At 33.3% G+C, this 19,496-nt stretch overlaps 2 protein-coding genes across 2 annotated transcripts; both read left to right on the top strand.

The window, feature by feature from the left end:
- Positions 1-207: 207 nt before the first annotated feature.
- LOC114263353 (sugar transport protein 1) lies at positions 208-2,340 on the top strand. The gene is made up of 4 exons (XM_082879495.1): positions 208-435; positions 556-878; positions 1,003-1,632; positions 1,725-2,340. The coding sequence occupies exons 1-4, from the start codon at positions 297-299 to the stop codon at positions 2,175-2,177; spliced, it is 1,545 nt and encodes a 514-aa protein (XP_082735621.1). The 5' UTR covers positions 208-296; the 3' UTR covers positions 2,178-2,340.
- Positions 2,341-11,036: 8,696 nt separating this feature from the next.
- On the top strand, positions 11,037-11,837 carry LOC145796139 (uncharacterized). Its single transcript, XM_082881161.1, has one exon. The coding sequence runs from the start codon at positions 11,037-11,039 to the stop codon at positions 11,835-11,837; it is 801 nt and encodes a 266-aa protein (XP_082737287.1).
- Positions 11,838-19,496: the final 7,659 nt, after the last annotated feature.

Below are 19,496 nucleotides of genomic sequence, written 5' to 3'. Positions count from 1 at the left end.
AATGCCAGAAGGAAATTCTGAATCCTTGTTTTGTTGGAAATGTTGTGCTTGTTTTCTATAAGCTCAGTTTGTTTTTTGATGGAGTAGTTATTTTGTTTATTTTTGTGCTCCCATCAAAAGCTGTGTGTTGAACTTCATTGTATATTTTTCTTTTTTGGTTATAATATGACTTACTTATCCAAAAAAAAAAAAAAAACTCTCGCTCTTCTCTCTGCTTTTTTAGTTTCGATTCTGCATATACGCGTCCTCGTCCTTCTTTCTTGTTCTTGTTCTTGTTCTTGTTCTTCAATCAAGCAATGGCTGGTGCTCTTATCATTCCTGCTGGTGACGATTCCCCGAAAGATTATCCCGGAAAACTTACTTGGTATGTCTTCGTAACTTGCATCGTCGCCGCCATGGGTGGGCTGATTTTCGGCTATGACATCGGCATCTCTGGTAAGCCCTTCTTCAACTTAATAAATCTTCAATTCTTCACAGTTCTGCTACTGTTGAAAAATCAATCTTGTCTATTCATATATATATGATATTGATTACTGGTGTTGCTACGATGATTAGGTGGGGTGACATCGATGGCTCCGTTTCTTGAGAAGTTTTTCCCGTCTGTGTATCGGAAGGAAGAACTCGATCAGTCAACCAATCAGTACTGCAAGTTCAACAGCCAAACGCTGACCATGTTTACGTCGTCTCTGTATTTGGCTGCTCTTTTTGCGTCCTTCTTGGCGTCGACAATGACCAAGAAACTGGGCCGCAAGTTTTCCATGCTTATGGGCGGTTGCGTCTTCTGTTGCGGTGCTCTTCTCAATGCCTTTGCTGTACACCTCGCTATGCTCATCATCGGTCGAATTTTGTTAGGTGTTGGTGTTGGTTTCGCCACTCAGGTAATTCATTCAGAAAAACAAAAGCTCTTTCTTTCTTTCTTTCTTTGCTCCAATATTATTACTACAGTCACACTTTGAACACAATAACGAAAGCCTAACTTGTTTGTTTCAAATTACATTACAGTCAGTGCCACTGTTTGTATCGGAGATGGCTCCACATAGATACCGCGGAACCCTCAACGTCTGCTTCCAACTATTCATCACAATCGGCATTCTGATTGCCGGTCTGGTCAACTACTTCACCAACATGATCAAGGGCGACTTGGGCTGGCGCATCAGCTTGGGCGGTGCCGCTGTTCCAGCCGTCCTCATGATCTTCTCATCTCTCTGGGTCTCCGAAACCCCAAACTCCCTCATCGAGAGAGGCCATTTGGACAAAGCCAAGAAGCAGCTCCAGCGCATCCGTGGAGTCGCCGACGTCCAAGCCGAGTTCAACGATCTGGTGGATGCGAGTGCAGCCTCAAAGGAAGTGGAACACCCATGGAGAGACCTATCCATGAGGAAGTATAGGCCTCAGCTTTGTTTGGCTATTTTGATTCCCATGTTTCAGCAACTCACTGGGATCAATGTGGTTATGTTCTACGCTCCTGTGCTGTTCAAGACCATTGGGTTTCAGAGCAATGCTTCGCTTGCATCGGCCATGATCACCGGTGGTGTGAATGTTCTTGCCACATTTATCTCTGTTTTTGGGACTGATAGGTGGGGGAGGAAACCCCTGTTTCTATGGGGAGGTGGCACCATGATTGTGTTTCAGGTAATCCTTGTAACCAATTCTTTTTCTCCATCGTCTTTCTATTTATGTATTGAATTTTATTTTTTTTATGTATGTATTATTTATATATGCAGAGTGCAGTAGCAGTTCTTATTGGTACTAAATTTGGAGTAACAGGAGATGCTACCGATTTGGGAACACTATATTCAAGCATCCTAGTATGTTGTATCTGCATTTTCGTCACAGTTTTTGCATTCTCATGGGGTCCTCTGGGATGGTTAGTGCCTAGCGAAATCTTCCCTCTAGAAATTCGGTCATCTGCGCAGAGTATCGTCGTGGCCGTGAATATGTCATTCACTTTCCTCGTTGCCCAACTCTTCCTTGCTGCTCTTTGTATGGTCAAGTACGGCTTATTCATCATCTTTGCGGGTTTAGTGCTAATCATGAGCCTCTTCGTCATCTTCTTCGTGCCGGAGACCAACAATATACCCATCGAGGAAATGTCACAAGTGTGGAGAGGGCACTGGTACTGGAAAAAATTTGTTGATGATGAAAAGGAAATCGAGATGAAGAATGGAATGCCTTAGAAAGATATACATAGCTAGCTCGTATTTATTTGTATTCTTTTTTGGGTTTTTAGTTTTTTTTTTTCATTAGAAAGATATACATAGCTAGCTCGCATTTATTTTGTATTCTTTTTTGGGTTTTTAGGATTCTTTTATATAAATTTTACTAGTCTTATTACATTTATTTGTGTTTGTGTATGTTTGCAAGTGTTTGTATTGTTTTTATTTTATTTTTTGCTTCACCTTTGTGAGCAAGGTTGCTTTTGGCTGGGCAACAATATTATGAATTTAGACTTAATTGCTTGAAAATTATGAACCTCACAACATACAAATTTAATCTCTACCATACAATCACTCACCCATAAAAGTCTTGGTGATTTCACAGTTGGAAAAAGTTACATTTATTTTTTCAAACTTTTGTTTTTTAGTAATTTTTTAAAATTTATGTCAAATTTTTTATTTTTCAATTTAGTCTAATTTAGAAGGAATTAAAAAAAAAATTACAACAAAATAAATAACTTTTTTTTTTCTTTCTTTAAATGGCTTTTTGCTTTTTGTTTGTTTTAGGCCCATCTCATCTAGTAAAATCTAAATGTGATTTTTTTTTTTTAAATAATAATAAAAAAATTCACTAAATTAATATATTTAGCATACATGAAAGATTTGGTTATTCCATACTCCATGTTTGTTGAAAAAGGCAGTCTTTCTGGTAGTTTTCCTTAATTTTTTAAAATTTTATTTGGTTGCCTAGCATTGTTTTTCGTTTTGTATTTTCTAATATTAATTGTTGTAGTTGGGCTATAAGAAAGTTTGTGGAAAATGCTACTTTCATATCGTTAGATTTTGATTATTGGTGTAAAACAAATCAAGTTAAACTTGTTAAAAGTGCATTCAAGATCGCTTGTTATTTAAACAAATCAAATTTGAATACGATTTCAAGCACCAAAATTACTATTATTTTACTTCGTAATCTTATTTTACATTATAAAAATCTAAGCCACTATAATCATTTAAGATTGACTTGAAAATCAAATTTATTATAACATATAGGAGTTTTAGGGACCAAACTTTTGTATAAAAAAATAAAAATTTTGCTACAAAAAAAACATTTGGGGGACTAATTCTTGTCGTCATCCCGAAATGTTGGGAAAAAAAATTTAGCCACAAAAAATTGAAAATGTTTCTAATAACTTAGAAACAAAATAATTTGATTAAAAAAAATAATAAAATTTGAGACATTTGAATAACGAAACAAGACCTCAATCGGTATCAATATTAATGTCTTATACTCCACACGCCTAGGTTATGTCGTTGTTGTGGGGGCAAATAAAGAATGGGAATTGTAAATCAATGAAGATGGTCCAGCTTGTCTCATGTTTGAGATTAAGGCTGGATTGTCCACTCTGGCTCATGGGCCCAATTTTGGGTTCCGTTTTGATAATCCAAACTATTCAATGTGTAGAACCCGTCGAGTATCATATCCCTCTAAAAAATCACGTTAATCGGATATCGATAGCTATTTGATCGGATCAGATTTCTGTTAACCGGTTATTTTTTTATACAAATCTGATCCGATCAAATAACTATCGATATTCAATCAACGTGATTTTTTAGAGGGATATAATACTCAACGATTTCTATATACTAACGATTCAGATTATCAAAATGGAGACCAAAATGGATCCATGGACCAGACTAGACGGTCCAGTCTTGATCTCAAAGATGAGACAAGTTGGACCCAATGAAGATAACCTTCACGTTTGTACAAATTCTTTTTCATATTTGTCACTTCTTTCAAAATAAAATAATTTATCAACAAAATTTTTATACGTAAAACTCGTATAAAATGATATGGTTATAATATTTTTATACACAGATTGAGATGAAAGACCATAAGATTATACATAATTTTTTGAGAAAGTTACCCATTAGTGATCCTATCAAAAAATTGTAGGTGTTTTAAAACATATCGCTTATCTGCATTTTTTATTTTTAAATCTCACACTAAATTGAAATTTTTCCTAATTTTTTATGAAATTTTCCACTACAACAAATGACACTTTTGGCGACTAAATTTTTAGTCGCCAAAAGTCACACTTTAGTCGCCAAAACTTTTACTAACCAAAATGTTTGGTCGCCAGATTAGTCGTTGAAAAATTGTCGGGAAAGGTAATTGGCGACCAAAAATGGTTTAGTCACCGAAAGTCCTCCATTGGCGAAAAATTTTTTAGTCGCCGAAAGCTTTCAAATAAATTTAATATTGCATTTTCAGCGACTAAAATTTTCAATTATTTAGTTACTAAAAGTTTTAGTCGCCAAAATATTTTTTTGGTTCATCTTATTTCTTTTTAGCTACAAAATGTTTTAGTCGCCTAAAGTCTGATTTTGTTTTTTAGCTAAACTTTTAGTCACCTAAAGTCTTTTTTTTTTTGGGGGGGGGGGGGGCTACTAAATATTTAGTCACCAAAATTTTTTATTTTATTTATTTATTTTTTTATCTACTAAAATGTTAGTCGCCTAAAGTTACAAGTTCTGATAGCTATTAAATATTTAGTCGCCAAAAGATTTGTTTTCATTTTAATTTTTTAAGCTATTAACTATTTAGTCGCTAAAAATATATACTTCCTTTTTAGCTACCAACTGCTTGGTCGTCAAAATCATCATTTTATATATTTTTTTTAAAATTAATTTGTCCACAACCTGTATGTATTCTGTGCAACCTGTATCATGTATATAAACGAAACAATACATATATTATCAACTATTCGACAATCTACATCAATTTCACTTCCAATCATCCAAAAATGAATAATGTCTAATTCCATATAAACCAAGTATATTCCAACCTACAATAATTGTTCCACACAAAACAAAGAATCATACGAAAACCATGTCTTTCGTACACAAAAAATATATTCATTACCATGCCAAATGGCCATTTGGCATGGTACAAATTATCATGGTAATCTGTTTCACGAAAAGTGGTAATCTATATATAACACGCCAAAAGTATTATATACCATGCTAAAAATGATCTATACGATTAATACTAATACACACAAAAGCTGAAGATGACAAAATAGGCTAATTATACAAAAGTGTAAATTGTCCTCTATACAAAAAATGGAATATCCACAAATTCAAGCCAAAAGCCATTTATAAAAAAAAAAAATTGCATCCATTGGTACCAGAAATGCATGTAGAACTTGATACTCTAAGGCAAAAACATTAGAGGTTATGATGAGTAAATTAAACTGTTCATCTTCTTCAGTACTTTTTCCATCATACTCTTAGACATGGTTGAAGTGTCAATTGAAAAGATCTAAATCAGTGAATATCATTGAATACACAGTGAAACAACTAATTCTAGATTTAGAGTTTTGTTTATGTACATGATGAGTGAAGAAAATCATACTTGACTTGAAGAATGCAAAATGCCATACAGATTACAACCATTGAGATCCCAAAACACTGATAAACTCACTCATATGAACATCCCAAAAAACACACACTTCAACCATTACAAGTGTTCACAGTACTGGATACAAAATGCACAAATGTAAGGCCATGTTTACAGCTATAGATGTGAAGTTTAAGGCGTTTTCGCCTCCTAAATGCCCTTTTTCGACTAAGTTTAAGGCATTTTCGACTCTAATTCCCAGCCTACATGTGCTAATTACGTCCCGTCTATCCCCACAGGTCCTATTTGTCATGAGAAAGATGCCGTGACATCCATATAGTGGTTCGGGAGCTGTTTTGCATTTTCGTCTCCCTAAACGCCTTTTTTTTACTTAGTTTAAGGTGTTTTTGACTCTAACTCCCAACCTACATGTACAGTACATGCCTTATGTCCTAGATTTTACTCCAACAATAAAGGCAAGGCCAATGCTACATACCTGTACCAAAGATGAATGATGTGTGTTCATGCCAAAGACATGATTCATAATAAAAATTTTCTAATCCATTATGTAATCTTTTTATATGGTTGTAGAAGAAGGCATACATTCTCCATAACAATATTTATGTTAAACATCTTGTATATGGACTATAATTATCAATATTTGGAAATTGTTATTAGAGCACAATAAAGGACTAACGGGAATTCAATTTCATGAAAATAACAGAAAGAGTAAGCGAAACCGGATTTTACTCCAACAATAAAGGCAAGGCCAATGCTACAGACATGTACCGAAGATAAATGATGTATGTGCTCATGCCAAAGACATGATTCATAGCATCAAAATTGAAACTTGCATGAGTTAAGCTAGGAAATATTAGTGAAGGAAATAATTTCAAGGCTTTAAAAGTAGATGCAAGAGAAGCTAAATTGATTTAGAAGAGACTTTGTCAACTATAAAATTGAAACTTGTTGATTCCATACAAATCATCCCATCAACAAATTTTCCTTTGTCTTCATTTGACTTGTCTCTAATAAAACCATGTCATACAAATTGCATTTCCTTATTTATTGTAGGATCTTATGACTCATGTAACATAAAAAATGACTACAAAGAACACAGACATGCCTAGAGAATTCAATTTTCTTTAACAAAGAGGACTACCAATCAAATAGCTCCACAAAAAAGAACTCATGGCACAGCTGTTTTTTTTTTTTTTTTTAATCTCTCTAGTAAGAGAATCTAAAGATTAACTCCACCCTAACCTACACCAAGCAATATCAGATAAAAGAAACACTCCTGTGTATATACATTTTGTATCTGGCACACATATAACTGATGATTGAAAAATTAGAATGAGGGAGTGATAACATATTGAATGACTAACTTAAAAAAAGTGCAAGTATGCCATAACAAATTCTTATTGTCAAACACCTCAATGCTTTCAAACAATGGATTAGGGCTTTGAATACATACACAATCAAGGAGTAGCCATACATGCAAATACATACACAATCAATAGATTAGGACTTTGAAACTAATGGAAGACAAAGGAAAACGAGGAGGAAATGTTCCAGATGACTAAAATCAAACCCATATTTAGGACATCAAACCCATAGAACTTTAGAAATCAAACCACAACAACCAAACCCATTTCATAAATCAGCACGAAATTAAACTGAATCAAGCATATAAAACCCTAGAGCAATAGTCAGAAAGGGGGAAATTGAGAAAGAGATAGAGAGAGAGAGAGAGGAAAAAAAAGAGAGATCGAGAAAAAGATAGAGAGAGAGAGAGAGAGAGAGAGAGAGAGAGAGAGAGAGAGAACCTGTGATTTGCAGCGGTGGCGATGGTGATTTGCAGCAGTGGCAGTGTGTGACATACAGTAAGCGACGGTGGTCTGCGGTGAGGTGAAGTGAGGTGACGTTTGATGGTGAAGGAGAATCTATGTGAGAGAGATTGTTTTGTGTAAATAGAGAACAGGCGGGCGACAATATTAAATGATTTCCCTCTAAAATTTTTCACACCTTTGGTTACGAAATTGGTTTCGTCTGTAAATGTTAATAATTGGCAACTAAAGCTTTTTGTAGCCAAAGCTTAATCAAGGACGACTAAAATATTAGTCGCCAAAATTATTAATTTGGCAACTAACTTTCTTTTGGTCGGAAAAAATGAATATACCACGACTGATTTTTTTTAGTCACCAAAACTTAATATTTGCTAACGAAATTGTTTGGTTGCCGAAGAGTAACCATAAAAATATTACTGTTATTTGGCAGCTAAATTTCATTTTGTTGGCAAAAAATATTATATGATGACTAAAAATAAATTTAGTAGCCTAAAATCTACATTAACGGCGACTAATATTTTGTTTAGTCGCCTATTATGGAATATTTAGCGACTGAATTTTTTTTAGTCGCCAAAAAGAAATATATCTCGACTAAAAAAATTTAATAACTACACCCTAAACCAACGCTAACTAACACGCAACGTGTATAAGGAAGAAAATTACATAAATATGATTAGGAATATTATTTGTGTGATCCAAGTTTAGTTTTAGTATGATTTCTCATACAATGATCACAATTTAATTTTTTTTTTTTTTTTGGTAGTGACTATGGTTTTGAGAATAGATTATTTTAGTATTTTTTTTTATTTTTTTTAGATTTTTAGCTAGAATATGAGGTAAAAAAAAATTTGTATTTTAGATTTTTTTTTTTGAATTTTTAGGAAAAAAGATGTAAAAGTTAAAGAGAAAATGAAATTATGTTTTTTTTTTTTTTTTTGTACAATTCTTTGACTTTTTGACATTTTTAATGACTTTTTTGGCTATTATCCAAAATTTTCAAACTTGCCCTTAGTATTTACACTTTTTTATATAGTATTATTGTTGTTAGTTAGTGTTAACGCATTGGGGGAGGTTAATTAGAAGGGAAACACTTAGGTAGCATTTGGTTTGAAACTCAAATCATAATTTGAATCAAAAAATTTCAAAACTCATAATTCAAAACTTAATTTAAAATCTCTTTTCAAAATTCTTTTTTTTTAAAAAAAATTAATTTTTAAAATTTTGTTCTTTAAAATTATTTTTATTTTTATTTTTATTTTTGAAGAAAATTATTATTTTTTTCTTCAAAAATATATACATTTTCTAAGTATTGGCCAAATAATTTGTTATGATTTAGATATATATAGGCGATCCACAATTTTTTAAAATATACAAAAAAAAATTAAAATTTTAAAAATAAAATAAAATAAAAAATATTTAAAATAAAAGATAATTTTAAAAATTTTAAAAATTATTTAAAATATACAAATAAAAAAAACAGAGCACAAATGAACTAAATACAACGCACATTAAAAAAAATATTTACAATAAAAAATATTTACCCTAAAAAAATAAAATTAAGAATTTTTTAAAATATTTTAAAAAAATAAATCCAAAATTTTTTGAAATACAACTCAGAACTCAAAACTCAAAATATAATTCAAAACTCTTTTCAAAATTTAAAACTCTTTTAAAATTTTTTTTTTTCAAAAAACTCATTTCATGACCTTTACGTCACCATGTCTTGTAGGCCTTGGGTTGTGTGTTTAGAGGCAATATTGGCTTTTGTCAACCCAACATCATTTAAACAAGAGTGCTCCTAAATGCCCCATCATATTTCTTAGGACACTCAACTTTTTTGGACTCCCACATGTCAGAATTGATTCCTACCTTTTCTTCTTTGAACACCCACTACAATGTCAATCATACCCCTCTTTGTTGGAATCCCACCTCTATCACTTCTCCACATCTAGCGAGCTATTTCCTCCTGTCACCCCACTCCAGCAAGTCTTTTCCATGCCATTCCCACATTTGGCCACCTCTAATTGCCTTGGCCACCATCTTCCGATCATTACCCTAGCCCCCAAGCCCTTTCCCATCCCTTCTCAATTCTTTTCCATCCCCTCATTGTTGTCCCCATCTCTCCTCCTCTTTCTTCATCTATGTTTAAAGGGCTAGCGTTTCAAAGATTGCCATGGATAAGATTTCGAAGGTCACCATGGCTAAGGTTCCATGGCTAGGGCGTCGTTCGGCTATACAGGACCGAACCTTTTGAATCAATTTGGTGCTTCACAACCGAACAAGTAACCTTTGCTCGGCCCTAATTCGGTATTTCCGAACATATTTCATTTGTTCGAAAATATATTTACCACCACACACTAGTGTTTTGTTCGGAGCTAGTTATTCAAATGGTGGCACTGGTGGTTATGGAGGCAAAGTAAAGGGTTGGGGTGCTCTTGGTTACCATTACTATGTGTGTGTGCGACGCAGTAAAGAAGGTTATAGGTATGGTTGCTAAAGATAAAGGCCGGTGAAGGTGAAGAATGGTAGTGGCACTGACAAAAGACTGGGGGAGGTTTAGAGAAGAGCAGGGGTGGCTGGTCTGGGTTGGGCTGTAGAGAGCAGGAGACTACTAACGATTATGGTGCTGGACAGAGCTGTGTTGCTGGCCGGAGTATGGGTGGAGATGAGATTAGGGTTAGGGTTTGTGTGTTAGATATTGTAAACCCATTTTGGGGTGTTTGGTTACATATGTATTGGGCTCTTTTGTATTGGGCCTTTTTGTAAAATTCTTATACTTTTGTACTTGTAAGTAAAATGTGCTTCTAGAACATTTTAGTTTTTAAATAGGAAAAACAAAGACAAAAAACACTCAGCAAGGAGGAGAAAAAAGTGAGAAAAGAGAAGTTTTCTTTGTGTTGCTGCTCTGTACAAGGTGGAGGAGAAAGCTTTGTAAAGTTGATTTTTAGTGAAAAAGTGCAGATTTTTGATGCCTAGATAAGTGTTGACTGATGCTTTTGTTTTTCTGATTATTTGTGTTGAAAGTTGTTTGCTTGAAGCTGAAAATCTGTGCAGAAAATTCAAATTGTTGATAGCTATGTTTGTGCTCTGTTTTTGGTCCATCTGTGATTGTTTTTTAATGATATTGTGCATGTAATTAACTTCCAAATTTCCCAACAAATTCTGGTGTCAGAGCCTTGGGTGTGTTGCTTGAATATTGTGGTGAAATTACGGCTTGTGTTGATATTTGTTGTTGCTTAAGTTGTGATGGATTTTACTACCAATTTCTTTCAACCCCAATTTCCTAGATTGGGTAAAGACAATTATGAGAAATGAAGTATCCAAATGAGAGTGTTGTTGGCCTCTCAAGATTTGTGGGATTTAATTTAAAAAGGGTATGAGGAACCCAACTCACAAGAAGATGAAGACAAGTTGTCAGAAAATCAGAAGAATGCACTAAAAGGTTGTAGAAAATGAGACAAGAAAGCATTGTTTATACTCTACCAATGCATTGATGAGTCAACTTTTAAGAAGGTCTCCTCCGCCACAACTTCTAAAGAAGCTTGGGAAATTCTTAGGAATTCACATAGAGGCATTGATAAAACGGTACGAGTGCAGCTTCAAGTTTTAAGGGCCGAATTTGAGTCGTTGAATATGAATGAGAATGAGTCCGTTTCAGATTACTTTACAAGAACTTTGAGTATTGTAAATCAAATTAGAAGGTATGGTGAAAATCTTGATGATGTGCGTGTGATAGAGAAGGTTCTACGGTCACTAAGTTCCAAATTTGAGCATGTGGTTGTTGCCATTGAAGAATTGAAGGATCTTAATACCACGACAGTTGATCAATTGATGGCCACGCTTGAAATACATGAGCAAAGGATAAACAAGAAAGCCTCTAGTTCCCTTGAGCAAGCTCTCCAATCCAAGCTTTCTTTCAAGGAAGAAAAGGAGCAAGGCACATCCGAAAGAGGAAGAGGAAAAGGTTATGAAGGTCGTGGTAGAGGCTATGAAAATCGTGGAAGAGGCTATGAAAGTCATGGAAGAGGCTATGAGAGCCATGGTAGAGGTCGTGGAAGTAGAGGTAGAGGTGGAAGAAACACTATTAGAGGTAGAAGAGGCCAAAATTTATATGCTCCACGAGAAAGAGAAATAGGAGGAGGAAATTACAACCGTTCATTCAATAGGCATGGCTATGACAAGAGAAATGTGGAATGCTACAATTGTCACAACTTTGGGCACTATAGCTATGAATGTAGAGCAAAGTCAAGCAATAAAGTTGGTGAGCAAGTGAACTATGTTGAAAAAGAGAGCAATGAAGTGGGGCCTACTTTGTTGCTAGCATATAATCGGTCTAAAGATGATCAAAGCAATTTGTGGTTTCTTGATACCGAGGCTAGCAATCACATGTGCGGCAAGAAGCATATGTTTGTTGAACTTGATGAAGCGGTGTAAGGCCATGTTACATTTGGCGACTCCTCCAAAATTCCGGTGAAAGGCAAAGGTAAAATTCTAATCAAACTCAAGAATGGAAATCATGATTTTATTTCCGATGTTTATTATGTTCCGAATATGAAAAATAATATTTTGAGTTTGGGTCAACTTTTAGAGAAGGGTTATGATATTAGCTTGAAAAATCTCTACCTTATTATTAAAGATGCTTGTGGTAATTTGATTGCTAATGTGAAAATGTCCAAGAACAGAATGTTTTCTTTGAATATTCAACATGATACTATAAAATGCTATTGTCAAAGACAAGGCTTGGTTATGGCACTTGAGGTTTGGACATCTCAACTTTGGTGGCTTGAAGCTTTTATCAAGTAAGAACATGGTGAGAGGTTTGCCAAATATTGATCATCCAAATGAAGTTTGTGAAGGGTGTATTCTTGGTAAGCATCATAGATCGAGCTTTGCAAAATAAGTGAGGTGGAGAGCATCAAACCCCTTGGAGCTTGTGCACACCGATATATGTAGACCTTTGAAGCCTATGTCAAATGGGAAGAATAGGTACTTCCTCACTTTTATTGATGACTATAGCCGAAAAACGTGGGTATACTTTCTAAAGAGGAAGTCCGAGGTGTTTGATGTTTTCAAGGAGTTCAAGACACTAGTTGAGAAGCAAAGTGGCTACTACATCAAGGTGTTGAGATCCGATCAAGGCGGTGAGTATACATCCGATGCTTTTGAAAATTATTGCAAAAAGCATGGAATTATACATCAAGTAACACCATCATATATGCCACAATTGAATGGAGTCGCTGAGAGGAAGAATAGAACAATTTTGGATATGGCAGGAAGCATGTTGAAAGGGAAATGTGTGCCTAGAGAGTTTTGGGCTGAAGCCGTTGCATGTGTTGTTTACTTGTTGAATAGATGTCCAACAAAAAGTGTTAACTTGAAGACACCGGAAGAGGCTTGGAGTTCATTCAAGCCAAGTGTTGCTCATCTAAGAGTATTTGGGTGTATTGCATATGCTAAAGCTAGAAGAACAAAACTTGATGACAAAGGTGAAAAATGCATTTTTCTTGGCTATGGTGATAGAGCAATGGGGTATAAGGTGTACAACCCCATCACTAAGAAAGTGATCATGAGTAGAGATGTCATCTTTGAAGAAGAGAAAATGTGGGATTGGAAGCAAAAAGAAGTCCTTAAGGATATTGAACTTATGCTTGAAGAAGAAGAGGTTGAAAATTCACATGAAGTTGAAAGAGAGCCACAAACTCCTCCACATGGGTCCCCCTCATCACCATTATCATTATCATCAGAGGCTAGTTCAAGTGAAAGGCCAAGGAAGACAAGAAGCTTGCGAGAGATTTATGAAGTTGCTGAAATTGATGAAGACAACCTGAACTTGTTTTGTTTTTTCATGGATTGTGATCTACTTAGCTATGAAGAAGCCATCCAAGAAGAGAAATGGAAGAAAGCTATGAATGAAGAAATCCAGGCAATTGAGAAAAATTACACATGGGTGCTCACTAGCTTACCACAATGCCATAAAGCAATTGGTGTGAAATGGGTCTATAAAACAAAGAGGAATGCAAGTGGTGAAGTGCAAAAATGCAAGGCAAGATTGGTTGCCAAAGGCTACAAGCAAAGACCCGAAATTGATTATGGTGAAATATTTGCTCCCGTGGCTCATTTAGAGACTATTTGATTGATGATTTCTCTTGTCGCCCATCATAAATGCAGTATTTATCAACTTGATGTGAAATCAGCGTTTTTAAATGGCTTTCTTGAAGAAGAAATTTATGTCGAACAACCCTTGGGGTATGCCAAAGTTGGGCATGAAGATAAGGTGTATAAGTTGAAAAAAGCCCTTTATGGGTTAAAACAAGCACCACGAGCATGGAATGCTAGAATTGACAAGTATTTTTATGAGAATGGATTTGATAAATGTCCTTATGAGCATGCTTTGTATATGAAGACGGATGCCAATTGAAATGTATTACTTGTGTGCCTTTATGTTGATGATTTGATCTTCACGAGAAACAATCCTACGATGTTCAAGGAATTCAAGATGAGTATGATTCGGGAGTTTGAAATGACAGATATTGGTTTGATGTCTCACTTTCTTGGCATTGAAGTTGTGCAAAGGGAAGATGGAATTTTCATTTCTCAAAGTGGCTATGCAAAGGAGATACGCAAAAGATTTGGGATGGAGTCTTGTAATCTGGTAAACACTCTGGTAGAGAGTGGGTTAGAGCTAAGGAAGAGCAACAATGGTGGCAATGTTGATCCAACTTACTTTAAAAGTTTGGTTGGAAGTCTCCGGTACCTTACTTGCACTAGACCGGACATACTTTATGGAGTTGGGCTGATTAATAGATACATGGAAGCACCAGATCAATCACATCTCAATGCGGTAAAGAGGATTCTTCGTTATATCAAAGGTACACTCAATGATGGTTTACTTTATTCATGGACTAATGATTTTACACTTGTTGGATACTCCGATAGTGATTGGGGAAGAGATTTGGATGAAAGAAAGAGTACTTCAGGTTTTGCTTTCTACTTGGGAAATGCTGCATTCACTTGGTCATCTAAAAAGCAAGCAATTGTCACTTTGTCTACTTGTGATAGCGGCTAATGCTACTGTTTGTCATGCTATATGGTTCAGGAACCTATTGAAGTACTTGGGTTTTCCACAAGAGGACTCCACAAAGATTTTTGTTGATAATAGATCGGCAATAGCCTTGGCAAAAAATCCGGTGTATCATGAAATGAGTAAGCACATTGACACTCCTTATCATTTTATTTGGGAACATGTGAAGCAAAAGGAAGTGGAGCTAGTTCATTGCAAGTCTTATGATCAAATTGCTGACATTTTCACAAAACCTTTGAAGCATGATGTATTCAATAGATTGAAGATGATGCTTGGTATGAAGACTTTTGAAAATTGGGTTTAAGGGGGAATGTTAGATATTGTAAACCCATTTTGGGGTGTTTGGTTACATATGTATTGGGCCTTTTTTTGTTTGGTTACATGTGTATTGGGCCTTTTTGTAAAATTCTTATACTTTTGTACTTGTAAGTAAAATGTGCTTCTAGAACATTTTAGTTTTTAAATAGGAAAAACAGACACAAAAAACACTCAGCAGAAAACGTGAGAAAAGAGAAGTTTTTTTTGTGTTGCTGCTCTGTACAAAGTTGAGGAGAAAGCTTTGTAAAGCTAATTTTTAGTGAAAAAGTGTAGATTTTTGATGCCCAGATAAGTGTTGACTGATTTTTTTTCTTCTTCTAATTATTTGTGCTGAAAGTTGTTTGCTTGAGCTGAAAATCTGTGCAGAAAATTCAGATTGTTGATAGCTGTGTTTGTGCTCTGTTTTTGGTCCATCTGTGGCTGTTTTCTAATGATATTGTGCATGTTATTAACTTCCAAATTTCCCAACATTGTGAGCATAGGAATGGGAACTAAATTGGAAATCAATGTTAGGACAAATTTTAATAAAAAAAATATGAAAAGGTAGGGGTCCAAAGAAAAAAGTAGGTGTATTTAGTAGCACTCTTTAAACATAGGGTGTGTGTCCCCTCTATATTCTTATCCTCCATATTTTTCCATACATTATTTTTTGAGTTCCATTTTAGGTCCATAATAATAATTTAAATTGTTCATCTTATAAATCCTATAATGAAAACCCGTCTGTGCAAAAAATCAACCCCGTCAGATATCGATGAATATATAAACAAATCACTTTTTGTTTTATAGAATGAAAAGTTTGAATTTAAACTCACAGTTATTGTCCATTTTGAAAAAACAAGATGCAATTTATTCATATATCTAATAATATATGGAGAAATTAATTTTTTGCATAATTCATCTAAATTGTTGATATTATAATATAAACGATTTAAATTATCAATATGGGTTTAGAATAGAGCCCAAAAAATAAAATATGAAAAAATCTAGAGGATAAGAGTATAGACGAGAATCATTCCATTAAACATATTCTCTAATACACAAAAACCCAAAAAAAAAATAAAATTATATCCATCATTTCAAACAAAAAAATAACCTATTAAAATAATTAATAAAAAAAATTACTCCCTCCGTCCCAAAATAATGGTCCCTTTTGGGGAATTCAACTTTTTTTGATAGTACAATTATTGTATTTGAAAAAAGTTAATTTTCCAAAATTATCCTTTTGATAGTACATTTTTTGGGAATATTAATGTCATAATTGTACTTTTTATATTGTTTATTAATTTAAAAGAAGGGCAAAATAGGAAATTTACATTATTTTTGTACTTGATTTTTGAAGAGGGACTAATATTTTGGGACAATGAAAAATGGAATAAGGGACTAATATTTTGAGACGGAGGGAGTAATTAAAATAATCTATTCCCAAATCAACCCTACGTGAGGGAGTTCACAAGACTTAGAAGAGGACTGCCTGGAAAAGTTGAAGATGCTCCCCGGGATTACACAAAGAGATCTATTGTAATTGTTTGGCACGGAACTAATCAAGAATCCCTTCACAAGGTCCCCAGCTAGGGAGGTGTTTGTGGAGCTGCCTAATGATGAACTTTGGGTAGCCTGGATCAAGATGAAGAAGAGAATGACTTATATATGGCCAAACATTGCCTTATCCCTTATCCAGTACATTAGCCTTTAGTTATAACACTCAACACTTCTGTTAGTGTGTGATTTTGGGGGTGTTTGTTTCAACTTTTCAGAGCCAATTTATGGCTTTTAGCTTTGAAAAAGTTATTTTGGACTGTTTGGTTAAACTTATTTCAAACAGCTTCTGATTCTAACAGCTTATTTTAACTCAAAAAAACTGATTCTGAGAAGCTGCTCACCCCTTGCTTCTGATTATCAGCTTCTGCTGTGGACATGTTAATTTATGGTTATACTCTTAAATTTTTTTATTTTTTATTTTTTTAAAAATAGAAAAAGACTCAAATAGACTATAGATTATTATTATTATTTTTTTATGAGAAATGTAAACAAGTAAAAAATAAAAATTAATTGAAAAAGCTATTTCACAGCTTATTTAACAAACATTACTCAGCAACTTAAATTTATAATCCAACAGTTACACCAAACAGATTAACAACTTCTGATTAAAGTCATAATCTATAATCTGTTAAGTTATAATCTATAAGCTGTTTTAACAGCTACACCAAACGGGGCCTTTGTGATGGTGGTTGTATTATGTGTTTTGTAGACAGTTCCTTTTATTTGTATAGAGAGTATCTTTAAGCCTTCATTTGAAATGTAGGTTAATTTTTTGACTTTTTGATTTTTTGGAGCCTGGAACTAAAAAGTCTCGTTTGTAATGGACTTTTTGATTTTTTTGATTTTTGTGAGAGAAAAAATGAAATGATTACGGTTTGGATGTGACATTTTATCTTATTGAGCCAAAAAGCTTATCTTGTCTTTTTGTGACTAAAATAACCTCAACCCAAACCAAACCTTCATGCCAAACAAACCCTAAGGAACTCATGTTGTTAGTTATCATATCTAGTATTATTATATTTTAGTTACTTCAATGAGTTAGTTACTATTTCATCCGTCTCAAAATATTAGTCTTTTATTCTATTTCTTATTGTCCCAAAATATTTGTCCATTTTTAAAAATCAATGACTAAAATAATATGAATTTCCTATTTTGCCATTCTTTTAAATTCATTAATAATATAAAAAGTACAATTAAGACAATTGATATTCCCCAAAAAATGTACTATCAAAGGGTAATTTTGGAAAATTAATTTTTTCAAAATGCAATAATTATACTACCAAAAAAAGTTAGATTTCTCAAAAAAGACTATTATTTTGGGATGGAGGGAGTATAATAGTTATTTTAACAAAATTTGTTAAGGCTAGTTACATTTAAAAAGTCTTGAGAGACTCTTTGGGAAAAATTTTGGGAGACTAAAATAACCTCAACTCTTTGGGTATAGATAAATAAAATAAAGAGTAGTATTGAAGTATATAGATAAAAAAAAGAATTAGGTAAAATAAAGAATTATCTTTTTTATATTTTAGCTAATAAAAAATGAAAAGTATAATTAGAATTGCTCCAAGTTAATGGATGTTTGCTTTTTAAAATTATTATGTATGCTATTTGCTATTGTGTGTGGTTTTTGTAATAGCTAAGGGTTGATTTGGAAAGTGATTTTTAAAGTAATTTTTTTAATTTTTTTTAGTTAAAATATGAGGTGAAAAAAATTGAATTGTTTGGTAATAATTTTTTTAATTATTTTTTATAGAAAAATGTAAAAAAAGTAGAAAGAGTGAAAATGAATTTTGACTTTTTCTTTTGTGTATATATATATATATATTTTGGTTTACTGATATTTTTAGTGATTTTTGGCATAAAACTAGTGCTGACTCTGAAATTTTTTTTCCAAGGTAGACATTTAAAAAATGTAAACTTTATAAATATACTAAGGTCCTGTTTGGGAAGTAAGTTGGGACTAATTTAACCCACTAAAAGACAAAATAAATTAAAATGCTAATAAAATAAAATGTCGCATTAAAATTATAATCATTTTATTTTATTTTTTCCTCACAAAACTACAAAAACAATCAAAAGTTCTTCCCAAATGAAACTATTTTAACCATGCGAAAATAGCCAAAATGTCAGACTAAAAAAATTCTTCCCAAATGAAGCTTAAACTTTTCAAATCACACACATACAATAAATAAATAAATGATAAAATGAAACTTTTTCTCGTAGAGTCTGGTTTCTTTATGGTTAATTTGTGCAGTAAGGTATGAAAAACAAGTTTTCGAAACATAAGATTTGAGACAAGAAATAAAATATATGAATATATATTATACACTTTATATTGGATTATTGTCAAAAAAAATTATATATACCAGAGAGAATAAACAAAAACAAAGAAGAATCTCCATATACAAATTGAGAAACACTAGGATACACATCCTCTCAAAGGATGTATATAGGGGTCATCAATGGCACGGCCTAGCCTGCAACTATTGTGTCCAAGTCTCATATATTAATGGATTTTTTGGGATTTGATCTGTCAACGGGTTGGTATGGGCCAGACTTATTTAAAAAAATTAAAACCACATTTCATTCGTAAACCCAAATCTTACGGGTCAAAATCAAACTAAACTGAGTTACACATTTTTTTATTAGACTTATATTATTAAGTTCTACACATTTATTTTTTCTTTTTTAATAATTCATATGATCAAATTAATTAATACTATTAAAACAATCAAATTAAAGTATAAATTCACCAAATTAACAAATTATGACAATGACAATGTTATATGCAAAAATCTTAGAGTTAAAAAGATATCACCAATCACTGTCAAATTCAATTTTAACAAATTATGTTTTTTGTAGTTTTTTTAAATACAATTTTATAAAGATAATATGGGCTGCCAAATGTTGTGCTTTTTTAATGGAATAGTATTGATTTTAATGGATTAAAATTAAATTTAACAGTGTTATTTTTTTTTTTTGAATTTACTCATGCGGGCCTGTATGGGCCGAGTTCATGGGCGGGTTGGTGTTTCAAACCTTTGTCCAAAATCCTAAATCATCTTTTATGGGATGAGACGGGCTAGGCAGTCAAGCGGGTTGGGATGACCCACGAAACAGGTTGGGTAATACCAAATTTTTTACCCACGAGCCAT

This window comes from Camellia sinensis, chromosome 7, assembly GCF_055761805.1.
Source record: "Camellia sinensis isolate YWXY chromosome 7, ASM5576180v1, whole genome shotgun sequence".
NCBI lineage: Eukaryota > Viridiplantae > Streptophyta > Magnoliopsida > Ericales > Theaceae > Camellia > Camellia sinensis.
Note: the sequence above shows the minus strand (reverse complement) of the source record. Positions and strands in the feature narration are given on the sequence as shown.